At 44.5% G+C, this 17,902-nt stretch overlaps 1 protein-coding gene across 1 annotated transcript in view; it reads right to left on the bottom strand.

Moving 5' to 3' along the window:
- Positions 1 to 17,902, bottom strand: part of IPO11 (importin 11) — a 450,706-nt gene that overhangs the window by 309,085 nt on the left and 123,719 nt on the right. Inside the window, exon 12 of the mRNA XM_066602787.1 lies at positions 12,530 to 12,573. Within this exon, the coding sequence (XP_066458884.1) occupies positions 12,530 to 12,573 (44 nt within the window). The remainder of the gene's footprint in view (positions 1 to 12,529; positions 12,574 to 17,902) is intronic.

The following is a 17,902-nucleotide window of genomic DNA, read 5'->3' as shown; positions in this document are numbered from 1 at the left end:
AGATGTGGATTGACCCTTCTAACGCACCCCAGGATTAGCCATCATGGTGATCACATGCCTGGAAACAGATACTGGACAGATAGTGGCGAGAGGTCAGCAGCAGGATCATACTATTAACCCTTTCCAATCCACTGTCTAACGTCTGAAGACATTATGATGTAAGGCTGTACAGCTCCGATGTTGGAAGACGTCCGTTGGGGTTCTCTTACTGTATATTGCCAGCCTCTCTGCTGTTGGAGCCTATCCAACGCGTCACGTCATGCAGTACTGGCTTTAGCAGGCATATAGCGCCATTCTATAGTGGCAGAAAAAGAGTAAGCCCCTTAGGAAAACCAGGATACAAATTGGATTGGAAAGGGTTAAGGGAGTGAACTACTTTGGAACAGGACCTTATATTTATGTGGTTGCTGATGTGGCGTCAATGTAAACAGTGTATACCTCTAGGAGTTAATTTGTGTGCTGTAGCTACTCAGGGGTGGTCCAACAATTTTTACAATTTTGCTACACAGTTCAAGGATCATTTCTACAAACAGTATTACATTACATGTAAATGAGCAGAGACATAAATCATCAGACAGGCACCCTACCCGACTCATTTCTAAATATGCGCACTCGATTTGGCTCAACGCGCATATTTATTTCAGCCGTGATCAGCGGCTGCCAGGCAATCTGTTGCTTCCTATCTTGCATGATATGAAAACACACAGACACCCACTGCAATCCTTGGCACTTCAATGCATTATTTAGTTATAGGCCCCCTATTGCAACATCACAACACAGAGCAGCCAATAAATATGCACTTCATTCATCAAGCACTTTCTTGTGACATAAAAACCGCTTTTGGACAGACACTCACATAAAATAGACAATCCTTTCCAACCAACTAATAAAGCAGTATTTCCCATCTCAGTCCATCATGGCTGAGAGGAGAATACCCATCGCTATGCCATGGCCGCAGTAGTTGAGATTAAGGAAGCAGGCACACTTTATACTTAAAGGGATACTCTGCTTGTGAAGCAAATTTTCATAAATTCCAGAAATGAAAGGTACTTGCACCATATTTATGCACAACTGGGTATAAATTGCGTAGCAATTACCTTCTTATCTTGTCCTCCGTGTCTGAGATTTCCCCACATCACTATTTTACTAACCCTGCTTATGTGCGGTTTAAACTACATTTACCACAATCGCCCATGCTGCATTTCCATCTTATGCATGTCCTCACTAAGCGCTGCCCTGCTATTGGTCAGCAATCAAAAAGCTAAATAAATTTTAAAAAAAAGCTGTCCCTGGGGGCTCCTACTGAGCAAGCCCGTCCTGTAGAGGTGGAATGCCTACAGGACGTATCCAAGGCAACCTGGGAATAAACACTTCTGAAGTGCCAGGAGAAGGTGATGGTTTGTAGAGCTACAGACACGAAATCCAAAGCAGAACCGCATTGCAAAGTTTAATAACACTTGATTATCATTCATTTAAAAGCAAATTTGGGTGACCGGAATACCACTTTACATATATAAACTGTTCTATACTGTTTGCAACTCCCATAGACGTCTACATACACTTCTATGGGAGTCTGAACAACCAGCTCAGTTGTTTCTTTGGTCCTATCCACCTTAGGCAGTGAAGAGGAGATTGGATGGGGCAGTTCTGAAAATAGGTGGTGATCTTAGAGGTGAGAACCGCATTTATCAAACATTTATGGCAAAACCGAAGAGAAATAGAAAAAAATTAATAATAAAACCCCACCGAGCTCATCTTGCTAGGATGGGTAGCATCGGACAGAGAGCTTAGCACCTATCTGAGGTCTTTTTGCTTCTTCTGCCCCTCAATAATGATTCTTTGCACTAGTAACCCTTCTGACAAATGACAGTAGTATGCATTGTTATCACTCCTGAGATAAGATCTCAGCTGTGCCTGTGAGAAGGAGGAAGGGAGCTTTTACATCACATATGAAGAGTGCACAGAGAAGGATGCGGCGGGCAATGTCTGCTAGCAGCCGGTGACAAGCAGCAGGGATGGCACTCGGGCTGTTAGTCCAAAGCTCCGTTCTTCAGCGCATAGACACAGCTGAGATCTGATCTCAGAAGAGATAACCACACAGGGGTCACTAGTGTGGGGTGTCATTACTAACGGGGTCACTAGTGTGCGGTGTCATTACTAACGGGGTCACTAGTGTGAGGTATCATTACTAACGGGGTCACTAGTGTGAGGAATCATTACTAACAGGGTCACTAGTGTGGGGTGTCATTACTAACAGGGTCACTAGTGTGAGGAATCATTACTAACAGGGTCACTAGTGTGGGGTGTCATTACTAACGGGGTCACTACTGTGAGGAATCATTACTAACAGGGTCACTAGTGTGGGGTGTCATTACTAACAGGGTCACTAGTGTGGGGTATCATTACTAACGGGGTCACTACTGTGAGGAATCATTACTAACAGGGTCACTAGTATGGGGTATCATTACTAACAGGGTCACTAGTGTGGGGTATCATTACTAACAGGGTCACTAGTGTGCGGTGTCATTACTAACGGGGGTCACTAGTGTGGGGAATCATTACTAACAGGGTCACTAGTGTGGGGTATCATTACTAACAGGGTCACTAGTGTGGGGTATCATTACTAACAGGGTCACTAGTGTGGGGTATCATTACTAACAGGGTCACTAGTGTGGGGTATCATTACTAACAGGGTCACTAGTGTGGGGTATCATTACTAACAGGGTCACTACTGTGGGGTGTCATTACTAACAGGGTCACTAGTGTGATGTGTCATTACTAACAGGGTCACTAGTGTGGGGTATCATTACTAACAGGGTCACTAGTGTGGGGTGTCATTACTAACAGGGTCACTAGTGTGGGGTGTCATTACTAACAGGGTCACTACTGTGAGGAATCATTACTAACAGGGTCACTAGTATGGGGTATCATTACTAACAGGGTCACAAGTGTGGGGTATCATTACTAACAGGGTCACTAGTGTGGGGTATCATTACTAACAGGGTCACTAGTGTGGGGTATCATTACTAACAGGGTCACTAGTGTGGGGTGTCATTACTAACAGGGTCACTAGTGTGGGGTGTCATTACTAACAGGGTCACTAGTGTGCGGTGTCATTACTAACGGGGTCACTAGTGTGGGATATCATTACTAACGGGGTCACTAGTGTGCGGTGTCATTACTAACAGGGTCACTAGTGTGCAGTGTCATTACTAACGGGGTCACTAGTGTGGGGTATCATTACTAACGGGGTCCCTACTGTGAGGTATCATTACTAACAGGGTCACTAGTATGGGGTATCATTACTAACAGGGTCACTAGTGTGGGGTATCATTACTAACAGGGTCACTAGTGTGGGGTATCATTACTAACAGGGTCACTAGTGTGGGGTATCATTACTAACAGGGTCACTAGTGTGAGGTGTCATTACTAACAGGGTCACTAGTGTGGGGTGTCATTACTAACAGGGTCACTAGTGTGGGGTGTCATTACTAACGGGGTCACTAGTGTGGGGTATCATTACTAACAGGGTCACTAGTGTGCGGTGTCATTACTAACAGGGTCACTAGTGTGGGGAATCATTACTAACAGGGTCACTAGTGTGGGGAATCATTACTAACAGGGTCACTAGTGTGGGGTGTCATTACTAACGGGGTCACTAGTGTGGGGAATCATTACTAACAGGGTCACTAGTGTGGGGTGTCATTACTAACGGGGTCACTAGTGTGGGGTATCATTACTAACAGGGTCACTAGTGTGGGGTGTCATTACTAACAGGGTCACTAGTGTGATGTGTCATTACTAACAGGGTCACTAGTGTGGGGTGTCATTACTAACGGGGTCACTAGTGTGGGGAATCATTACTAACGGGGTCACTATTGTGGGGTATCATTACTAACAGGGTCACTAGTGTGGGGTATCATTACTAACGGGGTCACTAGTGTGGGGAATAATTACTAACAGGGTCACTAGTGTGGGGTATCATTACTAACAGGGTCACTAGTGTGAGGTGTCATTACTAACGGGGTTACTAGTGTGGGGAATCATTACTAACGGGGTCACTGGTGTGGGGAATCATTACTAACGGGGTCACTGGTGTGGGGTATCATTACTAACGGGGTCACTAGTGTGGAAAATCATTACTAACAGGGTCACTAGTGTGGCGTGTCATTACTAACAGGGTCACTAGTGTGGGGTGTCATTACTAACGGGGTCACTAGTGTGGGGTATCATTACTAACAGGGTCACTAGTGTGCGGTGTCATTACTAACAGGGTCACTAGTGTGGGGAATCATTACTAACAGGGTCACTAGTGTGGGGAATCATTACTAACAGGGTCACTAGTGTGGAGAATCATTACTAACAGGGTCACTAGTGTGGGGTGTCATTACTAACAGGGTCACTAGTGTGGGGAATCATTACTAACAGGGTCACTAGTGTGGGGTGTCATTACTAACGGGGTCACTAGTGTGGGGTATCATTACTAACAGGGTCACTAGTGTGGGGTGTCATTACTAACAGGGTCACTAGTGTGGGGTGTCATTACTAACAGGGTCACTAGTGTGGGGTGTCATTACTAACGGGGTCACTAGTGTGGGGAATCATTACTAACAGGGTCACTAGTGTGGGGTATCATTACTAACAGGGTCACTAGTGTGGGGTATCATTACTAACGGGGTCACTAGTGTGGGGAATAATTACTAACAGGGTCACTAGTGTGGGGTATCATTACTAACAGGGTCACTAGTGTGAGGTGTCATTACTAACGGGGTCACTAGTGTGGGGTGTCATTACTAACGGGGTCACTAGTGTGGGGAATCATTACTAACAGGGTCACTAGTGTGGGGTGTCATTACTAACGGTGTCACTAGTGTGGGGTATCATTACTAACAGGGTCACTAGTGTGGGGTGTCATTACTAACAGGGTCACTAGTGTGGGGTGTCATTACTAACAGGGTCACTAGTGTGGGGTGTCATTACTAACGGGGTCACTAGTGTGGGGAATCATTACTAACAGGGTCACTAGTGTGGGGTATCATTACTAACGGGGTCACTAGTGTGGGGAATAATTACTAACAGGGTCACTAGTGTGGGGTATCATTACTAACAGGGTCACTAGTGTGAGGTGTCATTACTAACGGGGTTACTAGTGTGGGGAATCATTACTAACGGGGTCACTGGTGTGGGGAATCATTACTAACGGGGTCACTGGTGTGGGGTATCATTACTAACGGGGTCACTAGTGTGGAAAATCATTACTAACAGGGTCACTAGTGTGGGGTGTCATTACTAACGGGGTCACTAGTGTGGGGAATCATTACTAACAGGGTCACTAGTGTGGGGTATCATTACTAATGGGGTCACTAGTGTGGGGAACAATTACTAACAGGGTCACTAGTGTGGGGTATCATTACTAACGGGGTCACTAGTGTGGGTAATCATTACTAACTAGGTTACTAGTGTGGGAATCATTACTAACGGGGTCACTGGTGTGGGGTATCATTACTAACGGGGTCACTAGTGTGGGGAATCATTACTAACAGGGTCACTAGTGTGGGGAATCATTACTAACAGGGTCACTAGTGTGGAGTATGATTACTAACAGGGTCACTAGTGTGGGGAATCATTACTAACAGGGTCTCTAGTGTGGGGAATCATTACTAACAGGATCACTAGTGTGGAGTATCATTACTAACAGGGTCACTAGTGTGGAGTATGATTACTAACAGGGTCACTAGTGTGGGGAATCATTACTAACAGGGTCACTAGTGTGGGGAATCATTACTAACGGGGTCACTAGTGTGGGGAATCATTACTAACAGGGTCACTAGTATGGGGTATCATTACTAACAGGGTCACTAGTGTGGGGAATCATTACTAACAGGGTCACTAGTATGGGGTATCATTACTAACGGGGTTACTAGTGTGGGGAATCATTACTAACGGGAGATCCTAGTGTGGGGAATCATTACTAATGGGAATACTAGTGTGGGGAAGCATTACTAACAGGGTTACTAGTATAGGGAATCATTACTAATGGTGGTTACTAGTGTTAATTTAATGTCTTTGTCAGGAAGATAAGTCTGCCAAAGAGTCTGGCAGCTGCTTTCTCCCCAGTGCATTCAAATACGAGATAGCTGTCAGCAGAACAAGCATTTGACAGTTATCCAATGTGTATGGCCAGCCTTATACTCCATTTAGACATAACGATTATCACTCAAAATTCGCTCATCAGCCATCTTTTGAGCAATAATCGTTGTGTCTAAACGTGCGGCCATCGTGCACTGTTCGTGCATTATTCGCTCATCGCTAACTTTCAGCAAGCTGAAAGACAACGATGAGTCTTATCAGTGCCGTGCGCTGAGTTCTCAGCGGGATACCGTTGATACGATTGCTTCAGCTGGTATCCCGCTCGGAGAACACAGCAGAAGCATGCAGAAGACAGCGCTCCAGCTGTCTTTTGTATATCCCACTCAGAGCACTCAGCTGTATACCAGCTGAGCGCTCCGAGAACACGGCAGTCCTCGGAGCGCGTAAATGCATGCAACGATTATCACTTAAAAGATTGCCTTTGAGTAAATTTTGAGCGATAATCGTGTCTAAATGGGCCTTTAGAATGGCATGGTATATTGCTAGCCAAGACATTCTTATCAGAGGGCTTGACCCAACGATTTCATAAACGGGGCTGTGTTGTGGTTTTCTGCAAGCAGGTGTCTCTCCAAAATCACTGTGGTCCACTAATTCTAACAATCAGTAGATGAAGACTAGGGACATAGAGGGGATCTCGGGATGTACACAACATTCTCTAATATGGGACACTGCCTGGCTACCAGAGCTTAACAAACTAATATATTTTGATGGGTGGAATAGAAGAGGCATAGAAAGAGTCTCACAGATACTGATAGAGACAGACATTAAAGGGGTTGTCCGGCTAGAAACATTACATCTCATTACTTCTGTTTGCCCATTTCCATGCACTTTGTAATATACATTGTGCATGGAAAATGATGCAAACAGAAGTTATTGACTTACCTTTAGGGGTGCCCCCCCTGTGTTGCTCCTCCGTCGTCCATGGTTACGACAAGTCTTCTGTTCTTCTTGTCGGGCCAGCTCCAGGTCTTGACGGGACGTCGGGGACGCGCTTGTTGCTTCCAGCCTGTTCTCTCTACTGCGCATGTGCAGTAGAGCTGCAGCTGCTGGGAAGCTCTGGTCTGCCTGCAGGGGACACGCTGCTGCTGTCAGATGCCGAGGGGGGGGGTAGTGCCGGCGGCCAGGCTGTCAGGTGCGGGGGGGGGGGGGGGGGGCTGGTAGCGGCACTGTGGGGAGGTCATTGTGGGGGGGGGATGCACTGTGTGTGGGCACTTTGGGGGTGCATTGTATGTAGGCACTGTGAAGGGGGGGCTGTGGGGGGCACTGGAGGGGGCAGTGTGGAGGGGGCACTGTGAAGGGCATGCTTGGTGCTACTTTCACTTTCAATAGCAGACCATCGTCTGCTATTGAAAGTGCTGCTAGAGATCACGATCTGCTCCTACTACAGTGACAGCTGTAGGAGCAGATCGCCCTGCTCTCCCTGCTTTCTCATTACTTTGAATGGGGCCGGCCGGCTGCCGGCTCCATTCAAAGCAGTGAAGCGTGCGTCTCCATGACGCCGGTCCTCCAGTCATGTGACCGGTGTCATCGGGAGCGCGCACTGAGGAGAGAGAGGCAGCAGTGCATCATGGGAACTACCCAGCGGCGCCATCTTTGAAAAATCCTTCAGGCAAGCTTTATAAGGGAAAGAAAAGGAATAAAAAGGTGAGGAAAATATCGTTTTTTATGGGTAAAGCTGTAGTGTTTGATGCTTCTCCTCTACAGTGCAGTCATGGGGAAAAAAAAAAAATCAGTTTCGGCGGCGGACAACCCCTTTAAATCATGTGGTCAGATACTGACGGAATGTATGTTTATACATTGTTTATTTTTGCAAAAAAATGTTAAAAATCTCAATAAAAATTATTGAATTAAAAATAAACAATCACTAGATGCCCAGGCAGCCAGCCCGCCATGATAAGTAAGGGAGGACATATCCTTGCAATATGCCATGACTTACTAGGGTGGAAAGACCCCTCGTTCACCATTCGGCAGTCTAAAACCACTTGCATATCTTACATATATGTAGATTAATGCCAATGTCTAAGTCGAAGTGTCAATAGTCATTGCATTAATCTACATATATGTAAGATATACAAATGGTTTTAGACTGCTGAATGGTGAACGAGGGGGCTTTCCACCCTAGTAAGTCATGGCGTATTGCAAGGATATGTCCTCCCTTATTTACTGTTCTGTTTATTAGAAACGAAGAAGAATAAACTGTCTTCAACAGACGAGTCTCTTTAAAGCAGACAAAGGAGTGATTAAAACACCCAAAAATAAGAGCTTACTACTTCACACAATATGCAGTCATTACTGACAGGTCCTGCTGTTCTCTACTAATGATGTTTAATACAAAGCAGAACTGGTTTGCTTTACATACCGGAGCCAAAATATTTTATAACAAAGAAAACAAAGATAAATTGTTTGACTTTTTGTGCGCTCACAGAAGAAAAAAACAAAACAAAAAAAAACTAAAAAGCCCAATGGCAGCCTGCAGAATAAGCAGCAGAAATCTATTTACCATCTGTCCCCCTAAGTCTTTCTGACATACATTTGGTAGGTTAGCAGGAATTAGGGAACAGATGGGAGAGAGAATGATTGCACAATCAGATTACCCATTGTTTTCTATTTGTTGTCTGTTACCATGGATACACATGCGTTTACATAGAAGCTGTAGTCAGAACACGATCGTGGACTGTATGAAGCGGGTTCTGGATTGGAGCTCTCTTCAAAACTGCCAGCTATCAGCTGTTTCTAACAGTCACCGGCAAATTCTGTTTAAATGCTATAAATCAATGCTAACCATGACATCTAAGTAGTTGGTTAGAGCAGGAACCCTCTAGCCAATTATGTGCCATGGCAGCCTGGAGATGTGTAAAGGCTCCAAGGCCTGCATGGATCTCAGCCTATTAAGCCCTACCGGAGGCCAGGACACCCCATCCAATCTTATGGTGGCATTGGTAGCCTGAGGCCAATTCATGGCCTCCATGTCTGTTATGTATGATGCCCTAAAAGGCCCAGACAGAGGAAGGTTGACAGACAGACAATACAATGCATTAGATAAGTAGTGCAATGTATTATGATATGAAAATAACAAACCAAAAAAAACCAAAAAAAACACACATTTTGTATTGACTATCAACGCATTCGTAATGTCTATAAAATTAGTATGCTATTTATTCCATATGCTGAAAAGCAATGTCAGAATGGCTGTTTGGACTATTGTATCACAAAAGAAACAAAATAAAAAGTGATAAAAGAATCGTACGCACACCGAAATAGTACGTCATACAGCCCCATGCATGGAAAAATGCAATGCTATTTTTTTTGTTCATGATACATGCTTTTACTGTGCAAAAGTACTAAAACAAAACTTCTGCCATCATGTACTCCACACAGCTCACATATACTTCTTATACGCCTAGATGAATACTCTAAGGCCTCATATCCACGGGCGGATGGACTGCGGAAAGTATTTTAGTTATTTTAAATTGTTTTGCGGATCATCCGCAACTCACAGACATCTATGGCGTCCATCCGCATGGAATCCGCGGTAAAGTGGAACATGCTGCGATTTGATTTCCACACCCAAAGATCTGCATATCAAATCTGCATGCTTTAATTCACCTGCGGATCCCCATATTTCCCTATAGGCGACTTGATTTGCAAATCTCCCGCGGGGATGACCTCCTGCGGATTACGCAAATCGGATCCGCCCGTGGACATGAGGCCTAAGGGGTATAGTTTCCAAAGTGGTGTCACATTTTGGGGGTTTCCACTGTAGTGATACTATAGAGGCTCTGCAAATAGGATATGGTACCTGAAAACCATTCCAACAATGTCTGTGTGACTAATTGCACTCCTTCCCTTCTGAGCTCTGCCACGTGCCCAAATAGGAGACAAACTCAAACGAGACATTTCTGTACTATGGATAAACAAACAAACTGTGGGGTACTGTTGTGTCAGTAGGAGCTTGACTGTGCATTTGGTCTTCTTTGACTCTGATGGGTGTGTTAGCTGTTGGTGTAACCTTGGGGCAATTAGGGGGGGGGGGTTTAGTTCACTCCTGGCCTGGGTTCTGGGCAGGTTATTTCAGTGCAGCCTCGTTCTGCTGTGGAGTGAGGACATCTCTGATTCTAGTTTCCGTGGTTCTTTCAGCGGCTCTTCAGATAAGTTCTGGTATTTATTCTTTGAGGCTTTGGTTTACTCTTATTGTGGTTTTTCATTTATCAGGGTTAGTGAGTGGCGCAGGCATGAGGGTGGAGGCGTCCTTCAGGGGCGGGCCATCCACTAGTAGGCAGATATGGTCACCCTCTAGTTCCCCTTAGGGAATGTTTCCCTCCTTTTGTTTACTTTTAACTCCAAATGCAGAGGGTTTCGGAGAGTGTGTTATGAACATTGGCAAAAAGAATATATTTTGGTTGGCAGTCATTGCACGCACGATGCAGATGTGACCGCTGCCTTTTCTTCGAGTGTTTCTTGAGAAAATAAAACCTTTGAAGCCAAACCTGCGTATTATTGTAAAAATTGTAATTTCTCATTTTCATGGCGCAATGCGATTATATTGCACAAAAAAAAACTTGTGGGGTCAAAACGCTTACTACAACCCTTGATGAATTCCACGAGGGGTATAGTTTTTCAAATAAAGTCACTTTAAAAAGGGCAGGGGGGTTAAGGTGTCTAGTTTCCAAAATGGGTCCTTTTTTATTTATGCATTTATTTGAGGTCGCGGAGTCCTCATGTTTTGGTACTTGGAAAAAGTCCTAATAGAACGGAGGCCCCAAAATGCATAAGGTGCTTCTTCATGTCTCATGCGAGTGAGTCATGCTGAAAACTAGGACCACATTTGGGATATTCTTAAAAATTGCTGAATTAAAGTGATAAAGGATTTGTTTCAATGTTAACTCCTGCTGTGTTGCATAAAAAATGGTTTAAAATTGAAAATTTGCAAAAAAAAAAAAAAAAAAAAAGCTATTTAACCCTTTCCAATCCAATTTGTATCCTGGTTTTCCTAGGGGGCTTACTCTTTTTCTGCCGTTATAAAACGGCGCTATCTGCTGGCTAAAGCCAGTACTGCATGAGATGACACATTGGATAGGCTCCGACAGCAGAGAGGCTAGCAATATACAGTAAGAGAACCCCGACGGACGTCTTCCAACATCGGAGCTGTACAGCCTTAAATCATAATGTCTTTACAGTTCAGACAGTGGATTGGAAAGGGTTAAATGTTTAGATTTCACCTACACCTTGCTTTAAACTCTGTGAAACACATTAAAAGGTTCAATTTCCTAAATGCTGTTTTAAATACTTTGATGTGTGCAGTTTTTAAAAGGTAGTGACTAGAGATGAGCCAACGTACTCGTTTCGAGTAATTACTCGATCGAGCATCGCTATTTTCGAGTACCTGGCTACTCGGGTGCAAAGATTCGGGGGGCGCCGGGGAGCGGGGGATGGCGTGGTGGAGCGCGGGGTAGCAGTGGGGAACAGGGGGGAGCCCTCTCTCTCTCTAACTCTCCCCCCCCCCACTCCCCTCTGCAACCCCCCGCTCACCCACGGCGCCCCCCGAATCTTTTCACCCGAGTAGAGAAGTACTCGAAAATCGCGGTGCTTGAGTGAAAAAGGGGGCGTGGAGTACGTTCGCTCATCTCTAGTAGTGACATATGGAGGTTTTCTAATATATAGGCCCCTTAGGCATTTCAAAGCCCCTTCAAAACTGAAGTGCTCTAAAAAAAAAAAAAATTATAATAATAAAAAAAGGATTTTGGAGATGTTCCCTTAAAAGTGGGAAAAACTGCTGATATATTTATATTGTCAAGAACAAAATATAAAAATAATGACAATATAGTAGACATATGGTGAATGTAATTTATCAACTGTTTTGGTCTTAGAAGCAAAACGTTCAATTCTGGCAAAATTAAAAATTTTCCATATTTTCTTTCAGCGTAGCATTTTTTAAATTAACGCAAAACATAATCTCAGAATCTCTAAGTAAAAGCATTCCAAAGTTGTTACCGCATAAAGTGACACATCACAATTGAAAAATAGGGCTGTGTCCACAAGGCTAAAACTAGCTAAGACTTCAAGGGGTTAAGATGCTCATATGTGTTTGTCCACAGATGTATCGCACCGCTACTACATTTATATGCAAAGGGAGCAGTGGAATAATACGTAGCAAAAAAATAAAGATGAAAATCTTTATAGCAAATTAAAGAACATATCATGAAAAGGTCATTTTACTGCAAAACAGACGGGGATTAGTAAAATGACATTCTGAAGAAAGACCCTTAGGACCTAAAGGATGTAATTCTATAACATTTTCATGTTTAAGCGAATGATCAGCAATGATACCTATTTCATGCATTGTAACAAAGGGCAAGGCTGAATAATTAAGGCAACATACCCTGAGACTGTACTTCCACGAGTCTCCACCACTTTCCTCGACGGCTGCAAAGAAAAGGAGAAAAATTACTAATAGAAATATGACATCATTAGTTCCAATACATAAATTTGGCTGCAGGATGTCCTGAACATACCGCTGAGCTCTCATTGTCCCTCGTACAACTACTAGGGGTGATCGACTGTCATATACGATGCCCGCTTCCCCAAACCATCACACCAGCAGAGGGCAATGTGCCGTTTCACAGCAAAGGCTGGATTGTGGCGTCCACCTGTAGGTTTCTAGGCATGAACTTGGCCATCTTCAGTGCCAAAACTAAATGTGGATTCATTGCTGAAGAAAACCCAGTTCCACTCTGTAGCAATCTAGTTTCACCATTCATGACACCACTGCAAATGTATGCAACAGTGAGTGGGTATCAAAGACAGAACATATAATGGGCCCTGTGAGGCAAAATATCCTTTAACCAAGCATCTAAAAATGGTTCCTACAGACACAGGGGTGTAACGATGGTACCGCCATCTCTGGATGGAGGTCAAAGTAACAGTTGGACCTCATCGCGCTTGTTGGGTGATCAGATGATCCTCTCTATTGGTGATCTGTCGAGGGAGTCCTAAGCGTGATCATCTTGTGTGCCCTCAAGCATCCACTGGTCTCAACACTCTCCTAACAGTCTGCTCAGAATGACCCAGGTGTCGGGCAATTCGTCGATACGACCATCCAGCTTCTCTCATTTCAATAATCTGCCCCCTCCCAAACTGTTAACTGAGGAAAATCTCTTCTGCACAGAAAAAGAGATCCGCCACATGTAAGTAGCTTCTGGGAGCCTTCTTATAAGCTATTTTTATAAGCGGGAACCACTTTTAGGCCTCATGTCCACTTGCGAATTCTAATTTAAAATCCGCAGCGTTTTTCCTGCACGCGGATCCGCGCCCCATAGGGATGCATTAGACACCCACAGGTAGGTAAATACCTGCGGATGTCATTTTTCCCTGCAGACGCGGATCCGCGTGCAGGAAAAAATCTGGACCATGCTCCATTTGGTGCGGGGCTCCCGCAGGCTTCTACTGAAGCCTATGGAAGCCGCCCGGATCCGCGAGAGACCTAAAATCAGAATATACTCACCTGCTGCGGGCCGTGCGTGTCTTCCCTTCTTCCCGGCCGGATCTTCTTGCTTCGGCCCAGCGGATGTGCCCGGCGCATGCGCGCGGCACGCAGCAGGCGTGCCGAGCACATCCGCCGGGCCGGAGAAAGAAGATCCGGCCGCGAAGAAGGGGAGACACGCACGGCCCGCAGCAGGTGAGTATATTCTGATTTCAACCCTCATGTCCGCGGGGCAGGAGGGAGAATTCCTAGCAGGCCTGATTTTCCCTGTGGACATGAGGCCTTAGGGCTTCAGGTAGCAAGACCGTTCATCTAATCACACCATAACTCTAATCATTTGCATATCTGCGTGAGATATAACTGCATGCCGAGTTTTGCAGAAAAACAACTCCATTTAAGTGCTTCATTTAGTGCATTAAAAAAAATTATATATTATATATGCAGTAAAGCAAAACAAAAGAAATTATACATTTGGTTTAGTCATAATTGTACTGACCTACAGTATAAAGTTATGTCATTTTTGGCACAGTATGTGTGTATCATAAACAAGACCGACTCAAAGATGGCGCAATTATCTTTTTTCCCATTTCACCCTACTTATATTTTTTTTACCATTTTTTAGTACATTATATGGTGCATTAAATAGTTCAAAATACAACTCGCCCCGCAAAAAACAAGCTCTCAGACAGCTGTGTCAACAGAAAAATAAAAACTGAGATTTTTTTTAAGTGGGAGGAGCGACCAAAAATAAAAACAAAATGGCTGCATCATTAAACTTTTCTTTTCCACAAACATTTTCAGACCTGCCCATCCAATCCTAATATTTTTGTAAAAAAAATTAAAATGCATGCTTTCAATATAAAGAACAAATATAATAAGAAACAATTGTATATTTCGTTGTGTAATGAAAAAAAAAGGAATTTGAATTTAAATTTTTAAAATGGCAAGAAGTAGCGGATAGGATAATTAAAAGGAACCTGCTGTGTACTTTATGCCACCTACACATGACGGCATAAAGTAGGGACAGATAGAATGATTCTATCACTTATGGGGCAGTGTTGTATAGTTCTGAAGCACTTAGGGTGGTTTCCGTTTGGTGAGCAGGAAAGGGGAATCTCCATGGCCAACAGCTCCGTTTCTGGACGGAACTGAAGAGTGCCGGATTGACCTCTTTGACCATAATGGGGTCCATCTGCTTTCCGCCCAGCTTCAGAACGTAAGAAAAAGCACTGCATGCAGTTTTTTTTTTCTTCTAGTATTTTGAGCCTGATCTGTGACGCAACCTCCGTCCGCCTGATCCGTGGCACACCCGCAGCTGACACTGTGGATGTGCTGCGGATCCGCAGGAAAGCAGGAGATTTTGAGGAAAAAAATTGCATCCGCTGTGCAGAAGAAAGATGATCCGTCCGGGACGCAGGAGACCCGCACTGCATCCTGGCAGGTAAGAAAACTGCCCGCGGGCACGGGAAGATTCTGTGCGGGATTCCTCACTTAGAATCCATGCGCGCCGTGAACATGAAGCCTTAAGTGGTCAAGCGGCAGAGCTTAAGATTGGTCCAGCATATTCATGATACACCGGTCAAACAGGCCACCTGTCGGAATTCACACTGCTCTTGCAATTACATAGCATATAGAGGAAAAGCACCAATCCTAGAAGTTGTGTAAATTAAGCTGCACCTAATAAATACAGTGAACTGGTTGGGCACTGCACAAGCCGGACCTCTCTAATGCTGGGAGTTGCTCCTGACTACATAAGTGCTGTAAAAACTACATAAATATGTCTGTCATAACAAGTTCCCTTTAACTATCTCTGTACTTCCCATGACTATACAGATATATTTAGAAATTATGGACCCGTGTATATATAAATGATGTTCAAGAATGGACATGCACTTTAAGCTATGGGCTGCAATGACACTTGAAATGGATGCTGAATATGACTTCCGTTACCTGTGGAGAACTAAATTGCATGTGTCTCACAATTCTAAGAGGCTATTTCAGTACATGTGGTTTTTCTGGTTACATGCAATTTATCTCCTTCGGGGAATAGTAGACATCACATTCCACGTCCAAGTAGAATACATCTTGCGGGTTATTTCATGTTGCTGCCTGAATAAAATCAATTCAGTGGTCCATACTATATTACACAGGAAAGGGTTACAATGTAGACTAGAAAGCAAACTCTATCACAAATTGTACTGAGCATACAATTCGCAGGTTTTGATCACACAGAATCAGCAGGCAGCACTGCCCACATGAAGGCAGGCCCCAGAGAAATGGTCGTGAACAATTTATCACACACTGAAGGCAATTAACTGTTGGGCAGGAAACATGATAGTGAAAATGTATAAACTCATTTCTCTAGAGAGCAGAATCTGTAACTTGGAAATCCAATATGACTCTTTCGGCGGAGTGGAGCCGGCGTATGTTCAGTGATCGGACCTCAGAACTAGGTGGCGAAGCTGTGATGAATGAACTCGGGATTCAGTGAGTTGAGATTACCTCTGCTTGTCTCGAAAAGAATCCGCTGCTCTTCTACAAGCTGTAAAAATTGGGCAGCGTGTTTAGAACGTCTTCAGGCCCTTTAGCTTTTTTATGTTTGGTTATGTTAGGGCTTTGTGCAAATTTTAAAAAAAATTCCATTTTTTCCCCACCATCCTGCACTCAGTACCCCATAACGACAAAGGGAAAATAGAAAGTTAGAATATTTGTGCATGTATGTATGTATATATGTGTATGTGTGTTATATATACAATTTTTTAAAATAAAAAATGAACATTATTTATTGACATAAGTATTCACACCCTTTGGTATGGCCCTTTGAAGTTTAGATCTGGGGGCCTCCTATTTCTCTTGATCATCTTTGAGATCTTTCTACTCCTTCCTTGGAGTCCACCCATGGTAAATATAGTTGATTGGACATCATTTTAAAAGACACACCCTTCTATATAAGGTCTCACAGCTCACAATGCATATCTGAGCCAAAACCAACCCATAGGGAGCAGAGAACTGCCTGTAGAGGCAGGATTATGCGGAGGCACAGCTATGGAGAAGGATTCAAAAAATTATGTTGCACTGAAAGTTTCCAAGAGCATAGTGGCCTTTGTAATTCTTAAATGGAAGAAGGTTCTAACAGCCAAGACTCTTTCTAGAGCTGCTGACCCACCAAACTAAGTAATCAGGGGAGAAGAGCCTTGGTAAGAGAGGTGATCAAGAACCCAATCTTCACTCTGGCTGAGCTCCAAAGATCGTCTGTGTACGAGGTCAGCCATCACTGCAGCACTCCTCCAATCTGGATTTTATGTCAGAGGGGCCAGAAAGAAGCCTTTCCTCAGTAGAAGACACATGAAAGCCCTAAGGCCGCCTGCAGACGGCCGGGTCGGATCCGGCTGCGAGAATTCTCGCAGCGGGACCCGACCCGAGCGCCTGCAGAGAGCACCGCGGACTCACCCGCTCTCGCAGCTCCGGCTCTTTCATGTGCCGGCGCATGCGCAGAGCAGAGCCGTCGGCCGGTGAGTGACGCTTCTGCGAGCCCCGCACAGAATTAGAACATGCTGCGGTTTGTTCGCTGCATGTGATTTCACGCAGACAAACCGAGGCCGTCTGCATAGGATTGCGTGCTGTAATGCACTCCTATGCAGGCATCCAGGGGCGGAAATTCTGCGGGGAATCCCACCGCGGAATTTCTGCCCATCTGCAGGCGGCCTAAAGGACTCTCAGACTGTGAGAAACAAGATTCTCTGGTCTGCTAAAACCAATATTGAACATTTAGACCTCAATTCTAAGCATTGTGTCTGGAAGAATCCAGGCATTGCTCATCACCTGCCCAATACCATCCCTACAGCAAAGCGTGGTGGTCGCAGCATTATTCTGTAGGCAAATTATTTAGCGACTGACAGAAGACCGGTCAGGGTTGATGAAAAGCTGGATGGAGCAAAACACAGAGATATTCTTGATGAAAACCACATCCAAAGCACAAGGGACCTCAGATTGGGCAGAAGGTTGATCTTCCAGCAAGACAATGATCTTAAAGCACACAGAGAAGACACCACAGGAGTGGCTTAGGGACAACTCTATGAAGGTCCTTGAGTGACTAGACCGAAGCCCTGACTTGAGCCCAATTGATCATCTCTGGAGAAACCTGTAATGGCTGTCCATAGTCCGTCCCCATCCAACCTGACAGAACGTGAGAGGATCTGTAGAGAAGAATGGCAGAACCCCCCGAAATCCAGGTGCAAACCTTGTGGCATTATATCCAAGAAGACTGGAGGC

This window comes from Eleutherodactylus coqui, chromosome 5, assembly GCF_035609145.1.
Source record: "Eleutherodactylus coqui strain aEleCoq1 chromosome 5, aEleCoq1.hap1, whole genome shotgun sequence".
NCBI classification, from domain to species: domain Eukaryota; kingdom Metazoa; phylum Chordata; class Amphibia; order Anura; family Eleutherodactylidae; genus Eleutherodactylus; species Eleutherodactylus coqui.
Note: the sequence above shows the minus strand (reverse complement) of the source record. Positions and strands in the feature narration are given on the sequence as shown.